The sequence below is a fragment of the Melozone crissalis genome, unplaced genomic scaffold (genome assembly GCF_028551555.1).
Source record: "Melozone crissalis strain CALT ecotype California unplaced genomic scaffold, PUWL_Pcris_2 ptg000019l_1, whole genome shotgun sequence".
Classification (NCBI taxonomy): Eukaryota; Metazoa; Chordata; class Aves; order Passeriformes; family Passerellidae; genus Melozone; species Melozone crissalis.
The window spans coordinates 17,992,334-18,017,575 of NW_026535797.1; the positions used below are offsets into that span (position 1 = coordinate 17,992,334).

General features: G+C 41.7%; 1 protein-coding gene across 1 annotated transcript in view; it reads left to right on the forward strand.

Moving 5' to 3' along the window:
- The first annotated feature begins 4,596 nt into the window (after window positions 1-4,596).
- VSTM4 (V-set and transmembrane domain containing 4) overlaps window positions 4,597-25,242 on the forward strand; it is a 31,492-nt gene continuing 10,846 nt past the window's right edge. Inside the window, exons 1-7 of the mRNA XM_054277067.1 lie at window positions 4,597-4,697; window positions 9,830-10,228; window positions 13,864-13,932; window positions 14,727-14,834; window positions 17,340-17,373; window positions 22,291-22,403; window positions 23,240-23,301. Of these exons, the coding sequence (XP_054133042.1) occupies window positions 4,643-4,697; window positions 9,830-10,228; window positions 13,864-13,932; window positions 14,727-14,834; window positions 17,340-17,373; window positions 22,291-22,403; window positions 23,240-23,301 (840 nt within the window). The 5' untranslated portion in view covers window positions 4,597-4,642. The remainder of the gene's footprint in view (window positions 4,698-9,829; window positions 10,229-13,863; window positions 13,933-14,726; window positions 14,835-17,339; window positions 17,374-22,290; window positions 22,404-23,239; window positions 23,302-25,242) is intronic.

The following is a 25,242-nucleotide window of genomic DNA, read 5'->3' on the forward strand; positions in this document are numbered from 1 at the left end:
GCACAACAGCTACAAAACCTCAGACCCTACCCAGATAAATCAGTATCATTCATTCATAAGCCTGAAAGAAAAAAAGAAAAGGGAATGGAAGAAGGACACTTTACACAGGGGGAAAGGAAATCTGCAGTTAACATCATCACCCTATCTATTTAGATATTTTTCAATCAGTCAGAAATAAATGGCCACAAGAAAAATATGATCAAAGCCCCAAACACTGTGTAAACATTGCATGATGTTCAGAGACATAAAAGGCATGATGCTTACAATTTGGAAGTTCTTTCATAGTGTTTTTTCTGTTGACAAGGAGCTGGGTTCACAAAACTGTATTTTCCACATGCAGATCCACCAAATAGCCATAGAAAAATACCATGGGCAGAACCACATTGTTCAGAAGTTCTGGATTGCTACAGTTCAAAGGTAACTTGGCCCAATAAAGGAATAGGAAAATTTGGATACAGATCCAAACACCCTCCATGCTCGGCAACATTGAATCAGTTTGGATTTTATCCATCTTTAATCACTGAACATTCATTTTTAATTAAGATTCCTTGGGCCATGGGAGCTACCAGCTGCTGAACTCAGAAAAAGTCCTGGCCATAACTCATGTCTCTGAAGGGAGGTTTCAGGCAGGCAGAGAGCATCTTTGCATGCTGCCTGCATGAGGTGTGGAAGGGTGATAAGCTGTAGTTGCCCTGAAAGGCGATGGCCAGGTGAAAGATTAAAAGAGAGAGACAGTTTATTGGTGCAGGTGGGGAGCACACTCCCATACATCATTCAGAACAAGCATAGCTCTCCTTAACAGCATATCAGGTGTGAAAACAGGCAGCCCACCCCAGCACAACAAGAGAGAGCTGCAGCCCTGAGAAAACCTTTTTTCCATGCTAGAGCCCAGCCAAAGCAGCCCATGTGAGTTGCAGAGGGTACCACTGTGTCCCTCTGCCACACTACTGTAAGGGCAAGCCACAATCCTGCGCACAGGAATCCTGCAGCAGGTTCTGGAGACAGATTTGGGAATGCAAGCAAGACCTTTCAAAGAAAGAAGGCAGGTTAAGAACAGCCAGAGAGGGAGGACAGGACAGCAAAAGGCAAGAGGCTGTGGTTACCTCTCCTGACAGATGTGACTTTGCAGAGAGGCAAAGGGGATTTGCACAGCAGCTCTCACCCCGAGCGAGCGACTAAAGCTGGTATTTCAATAACACTGCCCCAGGGAGAGAGGGGCTCCAGGCTCTGCAAACAGCCAGGCTGTGCTGTGTCAGCTGCACTGGAGTGCTGATTAGGCACTTTTCTCCTCAGAGCAGACCCATTCAGCAGGAAACGAGGCCACATGCGTGCTGCCAGAGCTGAGAAAGCCATATCCTGCGGGTCAGAGGCTCCACTGGCGTGCGTCAGCACACGTCCAGAGCAGCAAAGGGAGCTGCACTGTCGTACAGAGAGAGCTGGGCACCCAGCCTGGGAGAAAAAGGGAATTCTACTGCATGTTCATTTGGCCTTTGGGATTTTGGTGTATGGGTAAACTGTGATGGCATTGGATAAGAGACAAAAAATCTTGAAAAAACTTTTTACAAAAGCAGAAACATCTCAGCAGCAACAAATGGGTGGAAGGGATGTAAGATTTTAACAGTGAAGAAAGTCAAATCATACAACTGCCACCTTTCCTGATTGCCTCATTTCCAATAGCAAACCCTTCCAACAGAGGGACAAAGGAAGGTTGCATTTCACCCACCTGCAGGCCAAAAGTGAGAATTGATTTGTAAAAAGTCATCCAACAAATCAGCATCAAACCTGGGAAAACGGGAGGTCAGAAGTTTATGTTTGCCCACAGCTCACTAGCCTGACTTGTGCTGTCTGGCCCATGAGTATATCCTAAGGGATTGGCACAATGTAGATTTCCTAAGGTGTGTTGTGTGCTGGGTTACCTGTTGAGTGCTACTGGCAGTACAATTTAGAGAGAGCAAGAGAGACATATATATAGATCTAGAGGTCCTGCTCTAGCTGTGCAAAGAAAAGCTCTCCCTTAGCAAAAAACCTAAAAGGGCAGCATCACCTGAGCTCATTTATGCTATGACAAGCGAAAACGACTTTCAGCCTAGACCACTTTTAAAAGTACCTTTGGAACTTTAGAATAAATATCCCTTTAAGAGTAAGAATCACTTTTTATGTTTTTATGTTGTTGAAGAAGTTTCAAGCCGGAGCAGTAAAATTGATTCTACACAAAAGACAGAATCCACAACACAGAGGGAACTGTCAAAAGTACAGAGATCAAATGCTCAGAACAGAGAGAGTATGTTTTCAGTAAACTGTCAGACACAAGAGACTTCATAAACTGTCAGACATGAGAGATTTCATAAACTGTCAGACACAAGAGATTTCATAAACTGTCAGACATGAGAGATTTCAGAAGTCCAGATGTGCCTTTGACTCCTCTTCTGTCTTCTATCATAGGCAAATACATTATATAAAGCCTTCTCCCCAGTTAAAGGATCTAGTTCTGTCCCAAAGCTTGTTAGGGCTCTTGATGCAATTAAAAGAACTGTTGGTGCCAACAAGAATGGGGATTGTTGACAAACAACAAAAATTGAAACTGACTCTTGCAGTGCATCTTTCAGCTCTGTAGGGCCCAAGCACTCACATGAGACCTTAGGCAGACCTTAGTGATGTCTTTACACCAGTATTTTGTACACACCATTAAAAGATTAGCAGGCTGAAGTAATTTATGAGAGACATGAAGTGAGGCATGAACAAGCCTAGCAGAACTATATGAGAAGATTTAAGATGTCCATCCAGACTAATATCTTCTCTCAAGCAACAGCAAGGAGTAGACGCATTGGAAGGGTACACAAAATCAGTCATCCCTGGCTTCCTCTCTATTAACAGACCAAGGACATCCTGAAATGGAGTTTCCATCAGGATCATCAAACTACATAATTGCTGGTAGAATGTTTCTGGTGAATTTGTCTGTTTGTTTTTGAATTAGCTTATCTCTTTGACAGGATTTCCCTTTGCTGTGTTAAAAGAGTAGATTTGAATCTACAAATTTTAATTACCTCCCCAGGCAGCATAAATTTTAAAAACTGCTTCTGCTTCCTCTGATGATTGCTCTGTGCATAATCCAGACCTGTCACTCTCTTGTGAGAAGTGTTTGCTGTATGGACACCAAAGTCTCTTCCTGGAGGAAACAAATTACAAGATTTTAAAGGCAGTTTTCAGTCTCATAAGGATCAAATTTAGCACACACTAAATTATCTGTGATATTTAAAAGCAGACATGTATGATCCTGTCTAAGCGATTACTAGGAGAGGGGTGGAGTAGCTAAATCTGTACTAATTGCCCTATCCAGGGAAGCAGAAATGCCAGTGTGTTTTTATCATCCATACTTCATGCAAGCTGAATATATAACCCATCATACCTGCTGGCAGAAGTATTAAATCCATATCTGGGGAGATTTGTAGGCTTTCAAGTGACAATCACTTCAAAAGGAGCGCAGGGGAGAGGCAGGAACGGACTGCAAGGTGCCAACTTCCCTTGTTCCTTCTGGCCTAGCACTGTAGTGCCATTTGTGAAAACAAGGACATTAATCTTAGCGTGATGCACCTGAAGCTACTATATCAATTAATTCAGGATGGTCTTAGAGAGGTTGATTGTTAGTGGTCAGTGGGTGCTGTCACAGCAGAGGGTATACATGAAAGCACATAATGGAATGGCAATGATTATAGTGGCGGATGTGAAGTATGCTCAGGTATCAACATCTATTCCTACTGTGAATATGTGGTGGGCTCAGACAATAGGGCCTAGGAATCCTATAGATAGTATTGCTCATACTATTCCCATGTAGCTAAATGGTTCTTTTTTATCTGCATAGTAAGTCACAATGTGGGAGATGATTCTGAATCCTGGGAGAATTAAGATGAAGTGTATGCAATGTCCTGGTACAAGTGTCCTAAATGCCTACAGTGTTCATCCCCATGCCTGCTGATGGGCCCCTCCTGCCTGCCAGACCTCCTTGTCCCCAGGCTGCCACCACCTGAACCCACGGAATGGGAGATAATGTTAGCTAGAACTGCTAGGGAGTGGTGGTCCTATTCCAGCTATGGGATGGGATAAGTGAAATGGGCATGAGGGCCTGCAAAATTGCCAACACATCCAGGAAACCTGAGAGGATGCCTAATGCAGCCTTTCCCATCCCAGCTGTCTACCCCGCAACCTCCAGCTGTTTATGCCTCACCTGCTCGTACAGAGGTTTTCTGTACTGAGGGAGGGAGTTTCTCATTTCCCCTCGACACAGACCCGTGTCCTTTGGGCAAGGGGTGTGTGTGTGCAGAGAGCATCGCGGAGTCAAGACATGGAGCATCCCTGTCTAGCCCTGATGCCACCCTACAGGCACGGCGTGGGCAGAAACGACAGGGAAAGGGGGCGAGAAAAAGCGGAGAGCTGAAGGGGGCAGGACTCTGAGAAGCGCAAAGGAGTCGGGAGGGAAGGAAGAAAGCGCGAAAAAAAAAATGGAAAAAAAAGGAGGAGAAAGGGGAGGAGATGAAAAGCAAAGGGAGAAGGGAGGACCGGGCGGGGAGGAGGCGAGAGGCCGGGGAGGAGAGGAGGGAGGCAGCTCGGCAGAGGGGACGGGACGGGACCCGGCGCCCCGCGGGCCATGCGCCTCCTGGCTACGGCGCTGGCCGCCCTGCTGGCCACGGCCCCGGCCCCAGGTAAGCGCCAGCGGGACCCGAGCCCTCCCCCGGCCCCCCGGGACCCCGGCCCGCCTCGGGCAGCCCCCGGTCAGCGCGGAGCGCGCCGGGTCCCGCAGCAGCGGGCGGATCGGGCGGCGGACAGGCCGCGGGCCAGAGCTGAGGGTCCGGGCCCCGGGGCCCCTCCGCCCGCCCGGCCGCTCCCTGCCCCACTCCGCTGCCGCTCCCCCGGCTCCCGGCAGCAGCGCTTCTTCGCAGCGATCCCATCCTGTTTAGAAAAGAAGGCCAGATTTCCATGCGAGTTCATGGAAATGGGTCCTCGGCTGTCTTCTCTGCCAGGCAAAGCCGAAGGAAAGGGAGATTCGGCGTTGTTTTTTCCACAGGTGCCCTGATCCTGTTGGCATCAGGTGGAAATGGAACCTGTAGGTCACTTGTAAAAAGCGTCCTCCCTTTAAGACCTTTATTCCTCTAAAAACAAAGGCATATTGGACAATGTTGTGTGTCCTGAAGCTGCAGAACAGACACAGAGTCTGGATCTGAACTTCCAGGTGCAGCGAGCTTAGAGGGGTGGGGAAACCTTGCTCATTTATGGCTAATTAAAGACTTGCATTCGAACTCCACTGCAGAAGGGCAGGAGATGGTGGAGGCAGAGGTTTGGTTCAAGTCTGTCTTTAGTCAATGCAGAAACTTTCTCTGAGGGGGAGCTTCTGACTTGTGAAACTTGCTGACAGATCTGTTCAACTGAAAACAACTGGTTGTTTTCTGGTGCTGTTGCTAATCAGCTCCTAATTATTTTCATTTAAACAAAGAGCTTTGCTGCTTCTTGGCTCATCTGCTCTTTTTAATTGTAAGGAAATCAAACGAAAGCAGGCTTTGACAGTAGCATAGCTTCACTGAACAAACTACAACAGAGATAAATGCCATCCCATATGCTTCTGGTCATGCAAAGCTGAGATCAGAAGGTAACCCCCTCCAATCCCCAGCTATCAGTCCTTGCAGCGCTGGAGGCTGGGTTGTAGATCTCCATGGAGGAAGAGAGAGAGGCCTGTATACAGCACTAAACCTGGGCTGTGAGCAGCTCAGCACAGGAACAGCTCCACTCCTATCTCAACTGGAGTAACTGGGGTTCTCCCACAAAACCACAGCCATGCTGGAGCTGCTCACAGGACCTAGTGGCTGCTGTAAGTCCTCTGGCACTGTTCCAGCACAGACAGAGGGGAGAGGCCCTGGCATAACAAAGCTTCTGGGTGCTAGAAGTATAGTTTTTTATAGTTTTATATTTGGTACTCCTGACAGTGCTGTTAAAGTGTTTTGCTGTGTAATGTGGCAGACAGCAAAGTCCAAATCTAGGTAATTCTTCGACTTGAACTAGTGCAAGCAGAAGTGGACTATTTTCAAACTGGAATTTTTTGAAACAGAGTTTAGGCAACAGTCACCTGTCCTGAGTCCCCACTGGCTACTGAGCAATGCTGGTGGAACATACCAGAGAAGCAAATGGGTAAAATGATGGGATGGGAGCAACTAAGCAAGCTCATTGCAAAAAGGAGAGAAGTCTGATGGTTAAGCACGCTGCAAAGAAATCACCAAGTCTCTGACTCTCTCTCCTCCCATTCTATAAATAATTTCCCTTTCCAAGCAGAAGCAAGACTGAAACTCTTGTGGTGAGCTCCACCTGAACGGCTACATCATACTGTACTGGGAAGGCAGAAGAAGATAAACAGTTATTCCTCACTTGAAACAGCAATCTCAAGTCTAGAAATTCAATACTATGTTGGCACACAAGCCTGCTCTTAAGTTGTGAGGTCTCCTGCTCCTCTCAAGGAGCCCATTACAAGGGTAAACCTCATGTTGGGACTGACCAGTGCCTTGAATGAGGGTTTTGCTTTCCACATAGGAGGGAAATGAACTCTTTCCTTAAAAATCCACTATTCTTCCTCCAATGGCAGTAGGAGGATAAAGTCACATGGACACTGTTTTTCTGCTTTATATAAAGCATCACCTGACCCTGTTCAACATGAGCTGATACCATGATAGCAGCATGAGATTTCTAAAACTCTACCCATTGCTGCACTTGTGCAGCTGCACCAATAAGAGCCGCAGAAGGAAGATAAGGAGACAGGTTCCCACTGATCAGAAACGTGAAGGATGCAAAATTTGGTATGTCCCTATGAAAAGGCATGTCCCCAGAGGAAAAGCAGAAGCATTAGGTATAAAATACCAATGTTTGTAAGAGTGTAAACAGCTAGAAAGGGAACAGAATCTGTCCATCATCACCATATCTGACTTCCTTTGCATTTTCTCTTGGGTACTTCTTGGCACTATGTTCTGCCTAGTTTGGAATTAAGCAATAATTTATTTTTATTTTTGCCTTTTATTTTGGGATTCTGTTTCACAATTACTCCTAGCCAGCTTTTTCAAAAAAGAAATTCACATGTCAGGAAAATGACATAATTGTTTTTCTTTAGAGTTTTCCTGACATGTTCATATTTTCAGTAGAAAAAATGTCTGTGTTTTTCATTTACCAAAACTATAATTTTATAAATGATTTATTAAACATTCATTGTTGAAATACATGTGAGGGCATCAAAAAGTGTTGAAAATCTCAAAGTTATTCCTTATTTACTAAGCAGCACAACCTTCAAATTTAATCTTATTTTGATAGCAGAGACAGCCATTTGCTGGCTTCCCTTCTGCTGGTAAAGCACCAAGGTTGGTAAGTCCAGAGAATCATAACTGAAGTTTCATGCCTGGAAAGCTTTTGGTGGGATTCAGCCTTAATATTAAATTTCAACATCCTGTTCTACTTTTATGCTTTCTACAATCCAAAATAATCTCTTGTTTTGGCATTTACGTGAATTGCAGACAAATGCATTTACGTGAAATGCAGACAAACATATTGCACGAATAATTTTATCAATAACCTTATCCATACTTGGCTGCAGTTTCTTCAATAGTTTTGTTTTAAAACCCAAACAGTTCTTTATACAAAATATTTTCTCCTTCATAACAAAAGAATAATGTCTGCTTGGAATAGATGTGCCATTCAGTAGAGATTTGGACAGAAGTGGCACAAAATAATTATCATACTATTATTTTTCAGAATTCTTCTCAAACAGTTGCAATGCAACTTCTTTTAATTTAGTGGATTTACTGTATGTAAGGTGATATAATTCACCATTTCATTTCACTGCTTCACTGGGTCTATAAAACCAGTGTCTCTGTCTCCAAAACTCCTTCAGAAATAGAGTGGAAATACTTTACTTGCTTATTTTGAAGATAAATATATGTTTGTGTTTCAGGAGCTGATGTCAGACAATAGTCTTTGCCAAAACACTCATCCCCTTTGTTAAAATGTTCCTTGCTGATGTGTTAGAAAAGTGTCCAGAAATGAAGAAAATCATTTTCCCAGAGTTGCAATTCTCATTAGAATTTGAGTACAGTGCAGTATTCACATAACAGGAAGTTCACAGTTTAGAGGACATTTCATGCTTTGCAGAGTGCATTGCAGGGAGTGCTTGCTCACTGCTGGAATATGGTTCTCTCTCTAGTGGATGCCCTCAGACCAGTAGATTACACATCACAAGTCATTTAGGGAACACATTGCCACAATACAGCACTGGTCAGAGATAGATCACTCTCTGATATGACTAATCAGGACTTTCTAATGTGCATTAGGAAGGAAATAAAACAAGCATTAATTCCCATGCCTCAGAAAATCAGTCTGGTATAAATCAGTTATGTCAGGAAAGGGAAAACTTCCTCTATTTAACTATGGACACTTTTTTCAGCCTTCACCTATACTGGCTATTACTAGAGAGACAAAGAACTGGTCTAAGTGATGGTTTAGGATGAAAAATATTGAAGACAAGAATCAGAAATTAATGGAACGATGGAATAATAATTTGTCCCCATATGATCTCAAGTCATATTTTGTCATGCAAATACTGTCAGGTTGACTTAAATTTGTAGTCAGAAAAATTAGTTTGATGAATTTAACCCAAGTTTGAGATGACCATTTGATTATGACAAGAAGAACATTACTTAAAACAGAGGACATGGGGAATGGTAGGATATAGAGAATCCAGTGGCCTTCCAGTGATAATCTAAGGAACAGTATGATGTAAGAACTGCACAAATGATGTCTAAAAGAAGTAGACAGAAGCATGCACATTGAAATGCTACCTTATTAAATCAGCATAAGATGAGGACAGCACATAGGAAAAACTGAGCATGGGGTAACAGAAGTTGAGCAGAAATTAGTACAGCTAAGTCACATACTTGAGGATTAGTAAGAATTTCTTTGATATGCTGGTGACTGAACTGCAAATGACAATGAAGGGAAAACACCCAAGTGTGCTATTTATTTTTTACCTGACACGAAATCACATGTGAAAGTATCATGAGAAAGGACAAGATAATTCTGGGATATATCAGGTAAGGTATATCCCAGTCAAATCTGAGAAGTAATGTGAGTATTCCACAGGACATTGGAGAACTCCAGACACTGCCTGTAACTGCAGTCAATTACATTAAAAAAAAAATACAATCAAACCCAAAATTGAAACTGTAACCAATGCAGAGAAGGGCTGTTAGGGTGAATAGGGAAGACACTACTTTACTAGAGGAGACTAACAGAGCTTGTCTTCTTTAGCTCAACAAAGCAAAGGCTGAGGCCAGATAATTGCTTTGTATCTGGAGTCAGGAAGTAAGCTCTAGAGAAGAAAACGCTATTTTAAGCTTAAAGCTGGCACAGGAACAAATGAGCATAAACTGGGTATTGAAAGCATTTAGCCTGGAAGTCCTAAGATGCAAGCTGTCGGAAGAGCTGGTCACAGAGCAGTTTCCAAAGCTGTTAAAAGACCAATAAAAGATTACATGAAGTTGGTCCTGTGACAGTAGCAAGGTGTTCGTGTCAGCTCTAGGTTATTGATTAGTGACAGAAAAAATGCTAGGGCAGACTCGCTGAAGGAGGGCCTCATGCCATCCTTAACATTCAGAGAGAGGCAGACAGTGTCAGGTTCTACAAGGTCATTAAATTACTGCCCACTAAACAGATGCCATCAGTTTTCCTGCTGTAGGCTTGCATGCTGGGACTGATTATGGTGCTGTTGTGCCAGTATGGAGGATTCTCACCATCTTTTCTTTCCTTACAGATGTTTGTGAGGCTTTAAATGTGACGGTCTCTCCTGGACCAATGGTGCAATACTCTGAGGGGGATAATGCTACCCTTTACTGCCACATTTCTGAAAAGAGGAAGACAGACAATTTGCTGGCTGTGCGGTGGGTCTTCGCTGCATCACCTGCCCAGGAGCACCTGATGATCAAAATGACAAAGTTTGGGTCTGTCCAGTACTATGGAAATTATACTCATCATTTTCACAAGCAAAGACTTCATCTTCTTAAAGAGAAACATGGAACTATGTACAAATTTCTTATTTTAAGCCTCCAGCAAACAGATCAAGGACATTATATATGCAAAGTACAGGAAATTGGCAAACACAGAAATAAGTGGACAGCATGGTCAAATGGTACAGCAGCTACTGAAATAAGAGGTGAGAGATTACTGATTTCAAGTCTTTAATTTCTTCTTGTCCTGTGATCCCTTTTTTTTTCCTTGTAAAATCACTCATAAGACATTTGAATTTAGATTATATTTAAGTGTAATCTGTGGATAGGAGAAGAAAACCTAATACTCATGTTTTGCCTCTCTCTTAGTGTTTCCCTTGGTCTTAGTTCTAGCCTAGCAGCAGTTGGTGAGTAGCACTTTTACTATCACTTCAGTACTATTGTTTATATCACTTGCAGCCAGAAAGCAGAGCTAGAAAGGCAATGGCCAGCCTGCTGGTATTGAACTTTGGATAAAATGACCAGCAACAAGTGGCAGATGTGAACCAAGTTGAAAACGAGCCATCTCTTTGGGATGGATTAGCTGAAATCTTAAATCACCACACCCACCCTTTCCAAGATGGGTGAAGTTGGATTTTGAGAACAGACTCCTTTGCAGAGGTGGTTTTGTTTAGCAGCTATGCCATCAGTGCAAGCTGGCAAACTACCTCCCTTCTTGTACCTCTTTAAACAGACAAATTGGTATCTCACAGGGACAACTTTAAAGATAATGCCACTTTAAGGATAAAGCAGTGTTGAGTGTTTTCTCATTCACTGAATAAGTTCCTAAATGCCTGTAGTAGAAACAAATGGATTTATCAGGAGTCCTTGGAGATGGAATGGCATGTTCCAAGTAAGTGGCAGCAGAAGAAAAAGCAATATAAAATACTGTCACCCCACCTGTCATACTCTTCCTCACAGAGACACTCCACATCTTTCATAGCTTCTCAGGCTATTGCTAATTATAACACTGAAACCTCTCATTACTTTTCATAGCTAAACTATGGAGTTCAGATCAATGAAATTATTGAAAAGAAGGAAATCCATAATTTTTCAGTCCAGTCCTTAAATAATATTTCTAACCAGATTTCTAGTATGAGTCTATATGAATGTATGATCAGAGTAGGGATTTGAGACCTCATGACTTCATCATTTTCACACTGTCTGCTCAGCTGTATTGCTGCTCTCCACTTTAAATGGCCCAAAGCAAAGCAGGAAACCTGAGACAAGAGAGGAAGGCTGGCCAGCCTGCAGAGTTTTTGACACCCTGTGGGGCTCTGAGGCAAACACCACAACCACTCTGGCCCATTAAAAGCATATTTATTCTAACTCTAAATCTAGATTAAAGATACCAAAAGATATCTGAAATATTGCGTGTCTTTAAATGTCATAGCAACTGTTCTTCCACTCAAAGCCTCTTGACTGGAAACACAGGACCACCTTTGCTAGCATTTGCCTAATGCACCCTGAGTGCACAGTACCTGCTGTGCTTGAGAGGGAAGGCGGCTCTTTTCCAAGTACTGATAAAGTTTCCAGTTTTCCCAAAAGTAACACTTGGGCTTTTCAAGGAAATTTTATTCCAAACGCATTTAGTATTTTGTATTATGATCAGTTACACTTTTTATTGCAAAGGGATTTACTTATATTACAGTTAGACCCAGGATACAACAAAAGGAGCAATACAAATTGCCTGAAGCATTTGGATACTTAAGTTGTACTGCTTGTGCTTTATCAAATAAGGTAGCAGTGTTCCACCACATCACAGTTGCTGTGTTGCCTAACATTTTGTTCCAGTAATGTCTGCAGTTATGTCCAAATTCAAAATAGTATCTTTATGCTAAAGCACCAGACAAATTTCTTAAAACTTTGCACATCAAGTAGAGGCAGAAATAGAAGAGTCCCTTTTTAAAAAAAAAAAAATATTTACACAGAAAGAGGAGATTACTGTGCAAGATGCAGATTTCCAGGGGGAAAAGAAAAGGATAATTCTGCTTCTTCAAAACGTGTCTTTCTCTTGAAGCAAGTTGACAGCTGGATCTGTAGTATCTACTGCTATTAATTTATATTCAGATTTTGTTATTTGCTAGCAAGTTTGCTTCTGCAAATTTGCATAGGCCATTAATAAGCTGCAAATACATTTTGTCACAACATATAAATTTGTAAAAATACACATATTGGACTTACAGAAAAGCAGTTGAGTTACAGGCTACAATTCCTTACCGTGTAATGATGTCATTTAAATTTTACTTACATATCTGGCTGGTACTTTAGTGGCAAAATACATTTCTTTGGAAAAGAAACCTTTTTGTGGAGATTGAATCCTTACAGTTTTCTGTTCCTGCACTTGTGTCAACTACAGCAACTCTGGTGTTTTCAGAAGGTCCACCTGAAATTTGAAATTTGTTGCAGTTTGCCCATTTCAGTGTTATGAATACAAGACATCAGATAGCATTTATAAGAAGGCTATTGTTAAATCTTGTTAATAAAACCAAGAGAAATCCACATGCCAGTGTTTGCCAAGGAGTGCCTCCTAATCCAGCCACACAATGGCAGACAGTCTTCTGTCTAATATAAGGTCAACCTTTTCTCCTTCTCCCCTATTCTCATTAAAGGCATCTCTTCCTGGACTTGTGTCATCAATGTCAGACTAAAACCTAGTCAGTTATAGCAGAGAATACACAAAAAGCAAAATTTATCAGAGACAAAAAAAAAAATCAGAAAAATTATTCTTCTACTTCCTTCCTATCAGAAAAATCAAAATAATCAGTATTCTTCTCAGAACAGTATTCAGCACCCCAAAAACATAATTTACAATTAGGCAATCCCTCATGATACTGCACATCTCTCAGGAAGATGTTCCAAATGGTTTACAATCAAGAGAAGAGACTGCTTGTAGGAGTACAAACATAGAAAATTAGGCAGTCCAACTATAATCCTACTGGCATGGACAACAAAAACAAGGAGATGATCACAACAATCTGTCTTGTTGGAAGCTTATTTATCAGAATTTCCCATAGAAGAAAGTCTGACTTCTTAAATATTAGTTACATGTGGCAATTTCTAACAGTAAATTACACGACTACAAGATTATTTTTTTTTCCCAAAATGAAGAAAAGCCCTTTTCTCAGGGAAGTTATCCTGGAGTACTTGCCAAAAATCAACACATGTGATGCTTTCATGTAACAAATGAGTAATTTGTTAAAATATTCAGGATGAACTTCCCATCCCAACTGAAGAGAAGATGTCATTAGTCCTGAAACTTGTATATCCACTGATCTAGCCTCACCCTTCACATGCCTGCAGGGCACTCCTTAGTGAATTCCCTTGCCAGTAAGATGCTTGTTCTCTAATGATTTGCCACATGAAGCTCTCTTGGAGGTTCAGACCTCACTGGCAATCTGGAGGACATCGCCAGATTCCCATTTCATTGCAGTGATTTCTAGAGAAAGAAAAATCATGGAACTGGCCTAATCATCTAATCTGATATCATAAAAAATATCAGCATGCATAAACAATCTGGCTGAGGAGAGCAGAGGGGGTTTTGAACAACATTTCAGCAGTCAGAGCATTTGGATTCTGGTTCTAAGCTGTACAGCTGTTATGATATTGACCGTCATCCATCCTCCTGAAACAGAGAGGACAAGTCTGTGACAATTCTGAACTGTTTCATCAAAAGGCAGTTAGACAAAGCAAAATCGTGGGGCACTAAAGTCTAAGGCAAAATACATTTACTTCCAGAGGTTCAAACTTTTTATGCCACACATTTTTCAATTTTTGTCATATCTTGTTTTGTTTCTTTCAGTGATTTCATCAAAATCTTCTGATCATCCCACTTTCAAGAAAAATCATGAAGCTTGGAAGTTTTTTGAAGGTAAAGATACATCTAACTGCTACTGTGTTTATACATTATGTTAGTTTAGTCCAATGGACAGGACAACTAAAGTGTCCCAGATCAGGGCCAACTTTGCTAGTTCCTGTGCAATCCCAGCCTTGCCTGAGAAATCATCCCACAAAGTACAAGAGGTACTGGACAAAAGAGAGTGGAAGAGTCCAGCTTCAGTTTCTCATCTGTCTGATATGGGAAAATAACCACTGGAAATATTTTACACACCTGAATAAAGGCCATGAGGGGAGAATAAGGCTGTAGTTTGAAAAAGAAAAAAATAATCATACAAAAATTACAAGCCAGTGCTGCCAGCAGAAGAAGCAATTGCAGACTTCCTTCTTCCCCAGCCACTCAGCACTCTCCCTACTGCCACTTTTCTTGTTTTATTGTGTGTTTGCTTTTTTTCTTTGTTACAAAAACAAAACAAAACAAAACAAAACAAAACTAAGCAAAACAGCTGTTTGAGCTGGGAAATAACCCAAATGAAGTCCTTTTGGGTTTTGAGTTGTTGCTCAAAAAATCTCCAAACCAGTTCTTTGTTTGCTCCTGAAAGGCACAACTCATAAGCGCAGTTATGCCTATTTGCATTTATGCAGACTTCAACCAAATTTCAAACTGAGCAGGGTACTACAGGAAAGTTTCAAGAGGGCTAAACTACTTCTGAACTGTTACCCTAAATCTGTTGGAGCAGATTCTGTTTAGATCTTGTACCTTTTTTCTTGTCCCATTGTCATGAATCATCAGCTGCAGCAGTGACCATCATCTGTGCTTGGTTTCAGATCTGTACGTGTACGCAGTGTTTGTGTGCTCCATAGGAATCATCAGTGTCCTCCTGTTCACCCTTGTCATTCTCTGCCAGTCCCTTCTCAACAAGAGGAGATCCACAGGTGAGTGAAATGCCATTCTTGATGACTGCAAAGCCCTTGCCAAAAAGGGGGGGCAGGGGGACAGGAGAAGAGAATGCAGAGAAAGCAGGAAAAATAAATATTTCCTTACCTTGATTGTAATTTTAATTAAAATTAGTAGGAAGAGAAAAATTCTACTGGCCAAATTAGATTACAGGCATTTTCTTCCCTTTAAATAGAGAAGAAATTAAACTAAATTTGTTTGGACTTTTCAAAAATCTTCTATCTTTGCACCAACATAAGTTGAAAGTAGTTGGAACTTCCTTCAGAGAAGACCAAGTGCTGAATCATTAAGTTGCATTCTGACCAGAAGCTAAAATTTTGCATGAGTCACGTTTCTCCAAACATGTAGAGGGGTTTCAAAGCAATCTTAACTCTGTTCTATTTTATTCTCCTTTCTTGAGTAGCTGTCAATATTCTTGGGATTTGAGGGGTTTTATTAGCACTATCTCACTTGCAGTATTTTCTGAAACTAAAGCATCATTTCAGCATTCAAATCTGTCTTTTCATAATGATATTTCAAGATCAAGGGTTACTGTGTCAATCTTGGCCTCAGAGAGGGTTTCCCAAAGAGGCTGCATCAAAGCAGCGTTGTTGTAAACAGAAGTGCTATTTCAGATCTGTGGAGTAACCAGTGCAGGCTGTACTTTGATTTCAGTTTGAAAGTGGTTTATTTGGAGACCTCACACAAGCTGTAGGGATGAGATACCAGCACACTTAGCAGCCACCATGTCAGAGGAGAGTGTAAGGACCACTTCTGAACAGAAGCTTTCAGGAGGAGCCTGGTTAGTGAATTGCTCTGTTAATGACAGGAGAGAATGATGACGTTGCTGCCTACACAGGTCCCATGAAGGAATGAGTGACTCAGATACACCAGTGAGAAGACATGTAAGCCAGAAATAGATGTATAGAGAAACCCTTGCCTGACCACAAACACATTTCAGACTGTGGTTCTGTCTTCCTGGTAGTGCACTTAGCAGAGTAACTCTGATTCTAACTGAACCCAACAACTGTGCTTGCCAAGAGGAAGGAGCAAGATCGATGTTATTCTTCTTACCCTGTTAAGTGATGACAAAGGTTTTGTGCCAAGGGAGTACCCACACTTAAGTATGTTGGTCATGGTGAGTCACCCTGAAGCCACAAGCACTAGACTGATGTATCCCAGTTTTTCTTGAGCAGACATTGGGTTAGAATTTGCTTGGTTTTGTCAATTTACTGCTGTGAGCATACAAGCAGCTTCAAGGAAAGGTCTATTTACATTGAACCAACATCTGCTAAATATTGAAATAATATACGATATAGAATAAGAATTTTCAAAAGAGAAAAAGTAGGTGCTTCTGAGCCGCTAAAACCTTTCTGTGCTACCCAAATATCTGAATATCTGCATTCTCCACTGCAGTCAGCATTGTTCATGAGCAGTCCCTTACTCCTGAAGGATGAGTCTACTGTTCTGTAGATTTAAAACACAGGTAGATGGAAGCATTGCCTTGACTGGCTTAAAAATTGTCTCTGCATTAGTCCAGCTCCTGGTGCCCTCAGTACCCATTTCCTTAGGACCAAAATGCACCTCCCTGGAGCTATATAGCTCCCTTAGAATGGGAAAGTTTAGCAAAGTCCAGATATGAAAACTTTCCCGTAGAGAGGGGCAGGGTCATGTGAGTGTCTGCTTTTAATGTCCCCCTTTAAAGAACAGAGAATGAGAAGGTGGGGGCAAATCTGTGTTGCATTCAACTTCACATCATGACCCAGGGATGCACTCTCTCATCCTTTTGAGATATAAATTGGCAGTAGGTTGACCAGAAGAGCCAGAGTCTGTCCTTTAAGAGAGGCATAGAAGCCACAAAGCCACAAAAGAGCATCTTAATAACCCTGGCTCCTAAAAGACTGCAGCGGGGGAAGCTGCCCTCGCTCAGGACTACTGACTCAAAGGAGTATGAAGAAGGATTTACACAGCTCACACACACAGCTGTCAGAGACAGGATGGTGGCTGGACTGGACCTCTGATCTGATCCCAGAAGGGATCCCTTTATGCCTGTGGCCACAATCTGACTTACATTAGCAACAGCCGTGGCTCTTGTGGGTGAATGGTTTATTTCAGGCTTCTGGAAACAAATACAGGCATCACAAGGGAAATACAAGTCTTCAAAGTAAAATTACTGGCCTGCTGTGCTTTTCCTTAGCAAGCTGTCTTTTTACCGGGCTGACCACTGGAATGTGTGTTGCCCAGCATTTCCACAGCAGATTTTTTGGTGTTTTTCAACACATTCCCCTCTCCCAAGACTAGCTATGTCTTCTGGATTTGTGCTGTGTCTTCTTCAGTCAGACTGCATTGTAAAGCACAAGACAATGTCTGGTGACTATCATTAGCTCTCCCAGTGTAACAGCCTGGCAACTCCGCCATCTCAGCAACACTGGTCTGTCTTTGAAACTCATAAACTATGTTGGTGTGAAGCCACATTTTCTTTCTTTTTTTCTTTTCTTTAACAGTGAAGCATTACCTGGTGAAATGCCCCCAGAACAGGTAGGAGATTACACATCTCTTTGCTCTAAACCAAGGTACCCGTTCTGGATTTGTTTTGTTATGTGTGCTGAAGAATAAGAGTAATGTTTTCAAAATGCTTATGGGAACATAAAGGTTTGCTGATACCTGACTCCTGAATGTGCCTGGTGTGCATGAAAAGGGAGAATCTGCCTGGGCCAGCTGTGGGTCCTGCAGGTGTTTCAGTGACAAGCCTCTCCTTGATGCTCAGAATTGCTTTCTGAAGAAGCCTACTTTCATTCTGTTTCTAGGGTTCCCCAACACCTCATGAGATGGTAGTGACTTAAACTCTCCATGCACACAGATCCAATCACAATGTTACCCAGGGAGTCCCACACCCAGGGAGGGAGTGGGGTTCAAAAGCAGATTTTCAAGGCCCACAGTCTGTTCCCAGCTGAAGACTCAAAGTGATGGGAAGAATTCTTCTGCTGCAATGTTAATCACTGTCCCTTTAAATACCATCAACTGCCAAAAGTTTTTTATGGTGTGGCTATAAAGCTGATTTCCATTTTATGATTTTCCTGATACGTATATTGGACTGGAGCTGCAGTAACAATATATGACAAATATTTTACAAACAAAAAAGATGAAAGAGGGCTGCCTTATAACAACACAGAAACACAGCTGTTTCCCAGTTTTCAGTGACAGAAACCATGTGTTTCTAGCCTTGCAGTTTAAATCCAGTACCTCTTGGTATCACATACTGTTTCTCATAGTCTCTTTGGACACTGTGGGATTCAATGCCAAGTATAGCACACCCTAGATTCTCCAACAGTGTGATTTTTAGTGCATTCTCATGGGATTATCATGGTATTCAATCTAACTGCCACTCAGATGGAAGTGAAATCAAAACAAAGCAGCACAGGGTTCAGGAGAGGCCAGTACAAACCAAAACTTCCACGTTATTTATGGACACATCTTTGTTCTGTGACCTTGACCAGCCATTGCACCACCCAAAAATTTAGAGACAGCTCAGCAGTTTTCATTTCTTCCTGCATGTTTTTGCTTTCCCCCTTCTTTATTAACCTCTGGGACAAAGTTGGAATTACAAAAAAACAAACAAACAGAAAAGAATGGGCAGGGGGAGGAAACCAAAGTATATTGGTAGGGAACATGAAAAGAGAAGAAAAATGAGACCCAACTGAAAAAGTGGAGCATGGCAGTCAGATAAAAATGCACAATGCAAACTCTGGGTCTCTGGGAATAGATGATGTGGAAGTGATACTGCTGCAAACACTGAACTTAGGGAGAAAACAAGCCAATGTGATTTCTTCACAATAAAACAGATTCTCTAGAATGGAAAGAAATACATGACTCTATATGGATAAAAAAACATGGTTTCATGTATTTCAGTGTGACAAGTTATGCTAATGAAATCCTCAATCACACAAATGCATGCCTAAAGTGCACTGACTTTGGGGCTTTAAAATTAAATACCTATGACAGTGTTACCAGCATCATAATTATGTTTCGCACTTGGTGCCATTTATTTTCCACCCTCTGCTCAAAACACAAACCATCACTTCCTTCAAACTCATTGCTGTTCACCTGCAAATTCCTTGTCTTGGAACTTAATTCAACACATTTAGACCCAAAACCTACTGTCTAAATATCCATTAGACCAAACTGATTAACTAATTTGCGTGAGATTCTTGTCATTTAAAATTACTACAGTGCAAAATTCAGTCTTGATTAGAGAAGCTCAACTTCAACTCCCTTAGTGATATTTCAAACACAGGGTAGAGTCCACTTTCAAAATTACATTAATAGTCTGGTGTCTAAGAAATGTCTATATTCCCACTGCAGTAATACCTAAGCATCTTAAAATATTTTATGTCCTGACATCAGAATGATATTTTTGCTTTTGATTGGAATCTAAAGCACAGCGGGCTAAATTATTTGCCCCAGGTCTCACAAAATGGCTGTGGTAGAAAAGAAAATTAAATCCAGATTTCCTGAGTATAACAAAGCAAATGTTTAGGTTTTGGGTTGCTACTTGACCAACAACAAATTAAAGAAAAAAAATGAGTTGACCAAAACACATTTCTTGACCACATTTTAAAAATAACTACATAAATAAAACAGTACAGTTATTTTTAATTTTCCAAACCACCTAATTCAGTTTTCTGGTATTTTCTTTAAATATCCTTCTTCATATTATTTTCCTTGTTATTGGATCATTTTGCCAGTTTTCAGATCCAGAAACCCCCAGGAGGTGAAGCTTTGAAAGCAGGGACATTTTTTTCTGTCTTTCATATTTGTGTTGGCCTGAACTCTCTAGTCCTTCAGTTACTGCTCTTCTGGAGATAAGTAATTGGGGGTAAATAAAGAGTTTTCCTCAGAAGGCTGTCCTTCTCAACACCTTGGTTCCACAGTGCCAATCTCACATTACAGGAGCACATTCTGCCACACAGAACCAGAAACAAGAATCCAGAAATCCCTGGCACCTTTTCACACAGCTCTCCTATCTGGAAAATATCCAAGTAACTTGAGTTCACTCAAGTGAATTTTTTGTCACCCCCCTGCAGACCTTTGACAAGAGAAAATAGCTGACTTAGATGACAACAGGAAGAGTTCCACGTCCTAGACTCTAATAAGGATAACAAAGCCAAAATTCAGTAGTTTTCCAGGTCTGGCAACAGGTTGGGGCAACTGCTGCCTTGTTCCATGATCATTACACTTCTTCCACAGGATATTTCCCCAAGCACCTATATTATTCTTGCTCTCTATAAACTCATTAGATCCTTCAAGAAATGCACCACATGACACCATTGAAATAGAAGCCCAGGGGCTGAAGAAGGAGCTGGAGATAAAATACTAACTTTCCTTTTAGGCACAGAACAAGACAAGCTCACAAAGAGGCAGTGTTTCGGGGCCAGGGAGTCTTTTCTGAGCCTCCTTGTTTGGTTTGAGGAGCTCAGTTCTGAGACAGCAAGTATAGTTATTGTATCTCCCAGAATTAGTTAACCCTGTGTGGCCCTAGCCTTTAAAAGAAACCTGCAAGTCTTAAATACATTTCTTTGTAGTTTCACTTTTCCGGCAAAGCAGGAATAATAACTAATGCAATGAATTGACACGAAGCTTTTTCATATATTGTGCCTAAATTTGTGTCATAACAACAGCATCTTTAGGCTACACATCTGCCTTAATGACCTTGGATTATTAAAACTTAAAATATTTTTTAAAAAGCATTCTCATCTCCTTTTTGGTAGTCTTTCTTCTTAGTAGTTTGCTGTTTGTACAAAGAAGCCAGGCAGAACAATTTCATTTTCTGCTGGTTTTAAACCATTTCATCTTGATTTTAGTATAGAAACAGATGGTTGTTGTGGGATAGGTTCATAGTTGAGCAGGAAGACTTAGAAAGAAATTGTTTCAGTCCAGCCCTCAGTTTACATAAAATATGATTTGTTTGTAAATTGTGAACATATTTTATTTTTTAAGCACTTTTTAGAAAGTTTGGCACCCAAACTATGTTTTTTGACTGAGTATATGAAGTAGAACTCAGGAATACCAGCAAACCAGAGTCTTTTTGCAGTCCACATAAGTGTAAATCCAGAGTGATTTTACCAGTGGTAGTGACATTCATTTGAATTTACAACTGTGTAAAATGTGTCTGTAATTTTGTTGTTCTTGTGTGGGCAATAGCTGAGACATCTTAACTTTCATTAAGCCTTTTGCCCTAAATATTTCTTTCTATTAATATAAAGAATATTTTATTCTATTAATATAAAGAGAATGTTCCATTATGCAAAAGAATCTGGAGAGGAACAGGAGCTTGGGACAAATGATTTAAAATTCAGTGAAATAAGTGTTATCAGTGTTACGACCATGGAGACCCTGGTTGTGTTCCATGGCATGGTGGAACTCACAGCACAGAAGAGAAATGTCCCTGTTGAAGCACAACCAAACTGCCCTAACCCTCCCCAGGGTGAGCCCAGGGGCAGATGCAGCTGAGCAGCCTCTGCTTACCAAGTCACCTCCATCACTGTAGTCACCATAACTGAATGGTTTACACTCGCCCCACACCCCAGCTGTAAGTTAAGATTCCTTTCAGTGTCACTTAAGCCAGGACAATTTAATTCCCCTTTATCTGCAAGCAGGGAGCCCCTGCAGAGTCAGTTCCCACAGTGACAGCCACTGCAACCTGACTGCAGCTCCAAGCCTGCATATCCAAAGCAGGGGCTTTGATCTCAGCCTTTGGGAGGTGATAAGGGGAAAAAATCCAGCAGATAAGAGTCTGTTTACAGTATAGCTTGTATTCTTCCCTCATAGCTAAGAGCACCTTTTCAGCACAGATGTACTGGGGAATGCCTGATTAGAGAGTGGAGCAGAGCCTCTTGTTTTATATTCCCTGGGTACACTGGCCCCCTTGAAGAAGCCAGATTTTGCAGATGTGGGTTTTTGAGCTGCCTGAAGACATGCTGCATGCTCTCCTAGTCCCTCAGCCAGTCTTATCCCAGAATCTGCATCAAATTTTGCTTTTCCATACACTTCCCATGGGAGCTTATGCAACTTTTGTAATCTGCCTGAGCCTCTGACCCTCGAGGGTAGCTGGGCAGAAGTTCACTCTGGGTGCAGCAGTGGGGTCATACATGCTTTTAAGGAATAGGTGCTGTGAAATTAATCTTGTTTAAACCTGACAGTCTGCATTTTCTATGCCAAGATGAGTGAGATTCTTTGAGTTTCTCAGCCATACTATATGGCTGAAAAAATGCAAAACCCAGAGCATTTCCAACTCCCATAAGAGGTTTTTCATTTTATACCCAGATCACATTCCAGGTTGTTGGGCATGGACTCCCACAAGTGGAAGGTGATGTGTTTGCATGAACTCACAGGGACAAACTTTCATTCCCTCCATTGCCTTCATTTTCCCCTCACTTTTGGGCCTGTGCTTTGCAGCTCTGGGGAGACAGTTACCAGTGTGACGAGCATGTCCCCTCTACAGCCTAAGAAGGTGAAGAAAAAGAAGGAGAAAGAGAAACTGGAGCAGCCACCAGCCATCCCAGCAAAAGGTATGAAAATAGAGGCACAGAGGTATTTCAAATCCTGAGCACAGCCATGGAGGGACAGCAGAGTGTGGGATGTCAGGAATCCTGCACTTTGCCACTGTCTCTGCCTGTTCTTGCTCTCATCTGGGGGGGAGGAAATGCCCTGCACCTGCTGTGGGACAGGCTGGCACCTCCCTGCAGCTTTAGCCATCCTGAGATGCTACTCAGTGAGTCCAAGCAGGAGGTCTCAGCTCCCACTAACTAGAGGAGAGAGAGGAACCTCTGCAGCAATATTCACCCTCCTCAAAGAGAAGAATAAGGTTAGGCAAGTTGAAATTACTTGTTGGGGGTATTCTGAGGGAAGCCAGCACACTGCACTCTTTAAAACTGCCCATGCACTTGGGAAGTCAAGCAAACTGAGCAGGTAAAGATCAGCCTCTTGGGGACTTCATTTTCCAAGAGGATCTGCAACTCTGGGGTCTGTCTCACAAACTCTTGGGTGTACTTTCTAAGCAACACTGCCAGTGCTAAGCCAGTGGGAGAAAAGAGGGAAAGGACTGAAGATTTGCTGTGGGTTAGGTCACAAATTATCAGTTCCCAGGGAGTAAATTGCTCTAATGTTTGCATGCAAACAGCATGTCTTGCATATCAGATTCTTTAATTTTATGAATTTTTCTAATCCAAAACATTCATTATGTTTCCTTGTAAGATACCTGAAGTATGGTTAAACTCACATATAAGTACATGCATTTGCTTCTAATTTGCTATTAATATGTGATTTATAGATTCCTAATACATATACTAAAAATGACAATGAATTATAATTATGTGAAATGATGCTTTAATATTTATTTTTGTAGCTCCAATTGCCAATAATTTCCCAAAGCCCAGGCTCTTGAAACCTCAAAGAAAATTGATCCTGGTGAGTAACTTTCTGTGACATAATTTTCTGTATATTCTTCTCTCTCAATACAAATGCTGTAATGTTGCCAGAACTCTAGGTTCAGATATTATGAATTGTCTTAAAAAATCATACAGGTTTTTTTTTAAAAAAATAATAATTTTTCAAATGATGAATCATCTTGGTTCTTTTCATTTTGAGCATTGTGTTACACTGGATTATGTTTTCCAGCTTTCTCACAGTTGTCATGTCTATAAACTTGGCCTGTCCTTAAATGAAACCTGCTATTCATTCTCACGTGCTTCTAGCAGCTGGTGTTTTGGAAAAAAAAATACCAGTTACTGACAGAATCATAACTGTACTGTTCACACTTCTTTTGAGACTTTTCAAGTGAGAAATGAGGAGCCATATTCTGCACTTCATTGGTGTAAGTCAGAAGTGCCTTGAATTGCAGGAATAAGATGAATATATATAGCTCATACTAAGGAAAAAAACCTTCATATGACAGTTTCTCTTGGGTTTCTCAAACAAGTTTCTGTTTGAAAAATACCCTTGCAGATATGTGCCAGACAAATCAGAGGGTTGGTGAGATATTTCTCTGCTTTTGTAACCAAGCAGTGCCTGGACAAGACATCCAGTGGTAATAGAGTGACAGTTTTATACCAACTCACTTCAGATGCCTACAGGTGCTGTGGCCTGCTCTGTTCTCTATGTAGGCAATAGAAAGAGAGATGAGTTAGAGTTGGAGCCTGATGCTCCTGGTAATTCAGACTACTGCTCAGAGTTGCCTTTTGGGAATCCTTTCTTCCTTCTCTGGCAATAGAGATCCCAGAGAGACCAACTTTCTATATTAGGTGAAGGTGGGTGCCTCAAACTATGCCACTGGAATAACTCAAATGCCATGTGATGGTTTCACTTTCAGGTGAGGCTTTGAATTGGGAGCCTTACCACCAATTGTCAGTAAATAACTTCTACTTTTTACAGCCCTGGATACCTGGTCATAATGCCAGGTGACTTGAGAACAGCTCAGCTAATACCTGAGGCAATTTTACTGCTTGGGTATGGAGCTCATTGTTCCTCTACTGGTCCTGCTGGGATTGCCCCTCAGCCAGGCTCTGCTTTTGCAGGTCAGGCTGTGGTAGAGGAAGAGGCAGAGTTTTAAAACTCCATGAAAAAGGCCTTATGCTGACATGTGGCAGGCCAAAGCTATTAAGAGGAGAAAGATACAGATGAGAGCACTTGGCACCAGGGGTGAGAGCCACCCTTTGCTGTGCATCCAGAGTAAATCCCAACTAGCGGGCACATCAGTAATCAGGCAACCTTCAGAGCCTCTTAGGAAAAGCTCTCACCAGTTAAAGCACTCAGATCCTTCCTGCAGGTCAATAAAGCATATCAACACACACTGAACTTGAAGGAAATCTGTTTCCAGATACTTTCTGAAATTATTCCAAGGATAGCCCTCAAATAGCTGTTGCTCTTCCCTTCCTGCTACACAACACCTGTGAAGGTCCAAACACTTGGGAGGTGAGCAGGAGCAAAGCCTTTTCAAACAATGAAATCAGCTTTGTCTCCCATAGCACAACTGAGGGTCCCCACACTGCAGGCAGACAGCAAACTCTGTCCTAATGCCTTGCTGTTGGACTGCAGTCAGGCAGCTGTTCCCATGTGTTGCTCTCCTCCCTTTCCTATTTCACCTCAGAGTCCCCCTGGAGAGATGCAGCAGCCCCCAGACAGTTCACAATTTATGGACTTGAGTTAGTTTTAAATTAAAAAGTGATGCAACAAATACAGACTCACCTAGCAATAAAGTGCATTAAGGGACAAAGTAAACAAAGCCAAAGTCAGTCTATAAGGCACATTCAGAATCTGAGCAGGGCACTTCACAGAACAGTTTCCCACGTCTGTTCCTCTTACCTCCTTTTACAACACAGTTGTCTATGTTTTTGTATTCTCAGGAAAAAA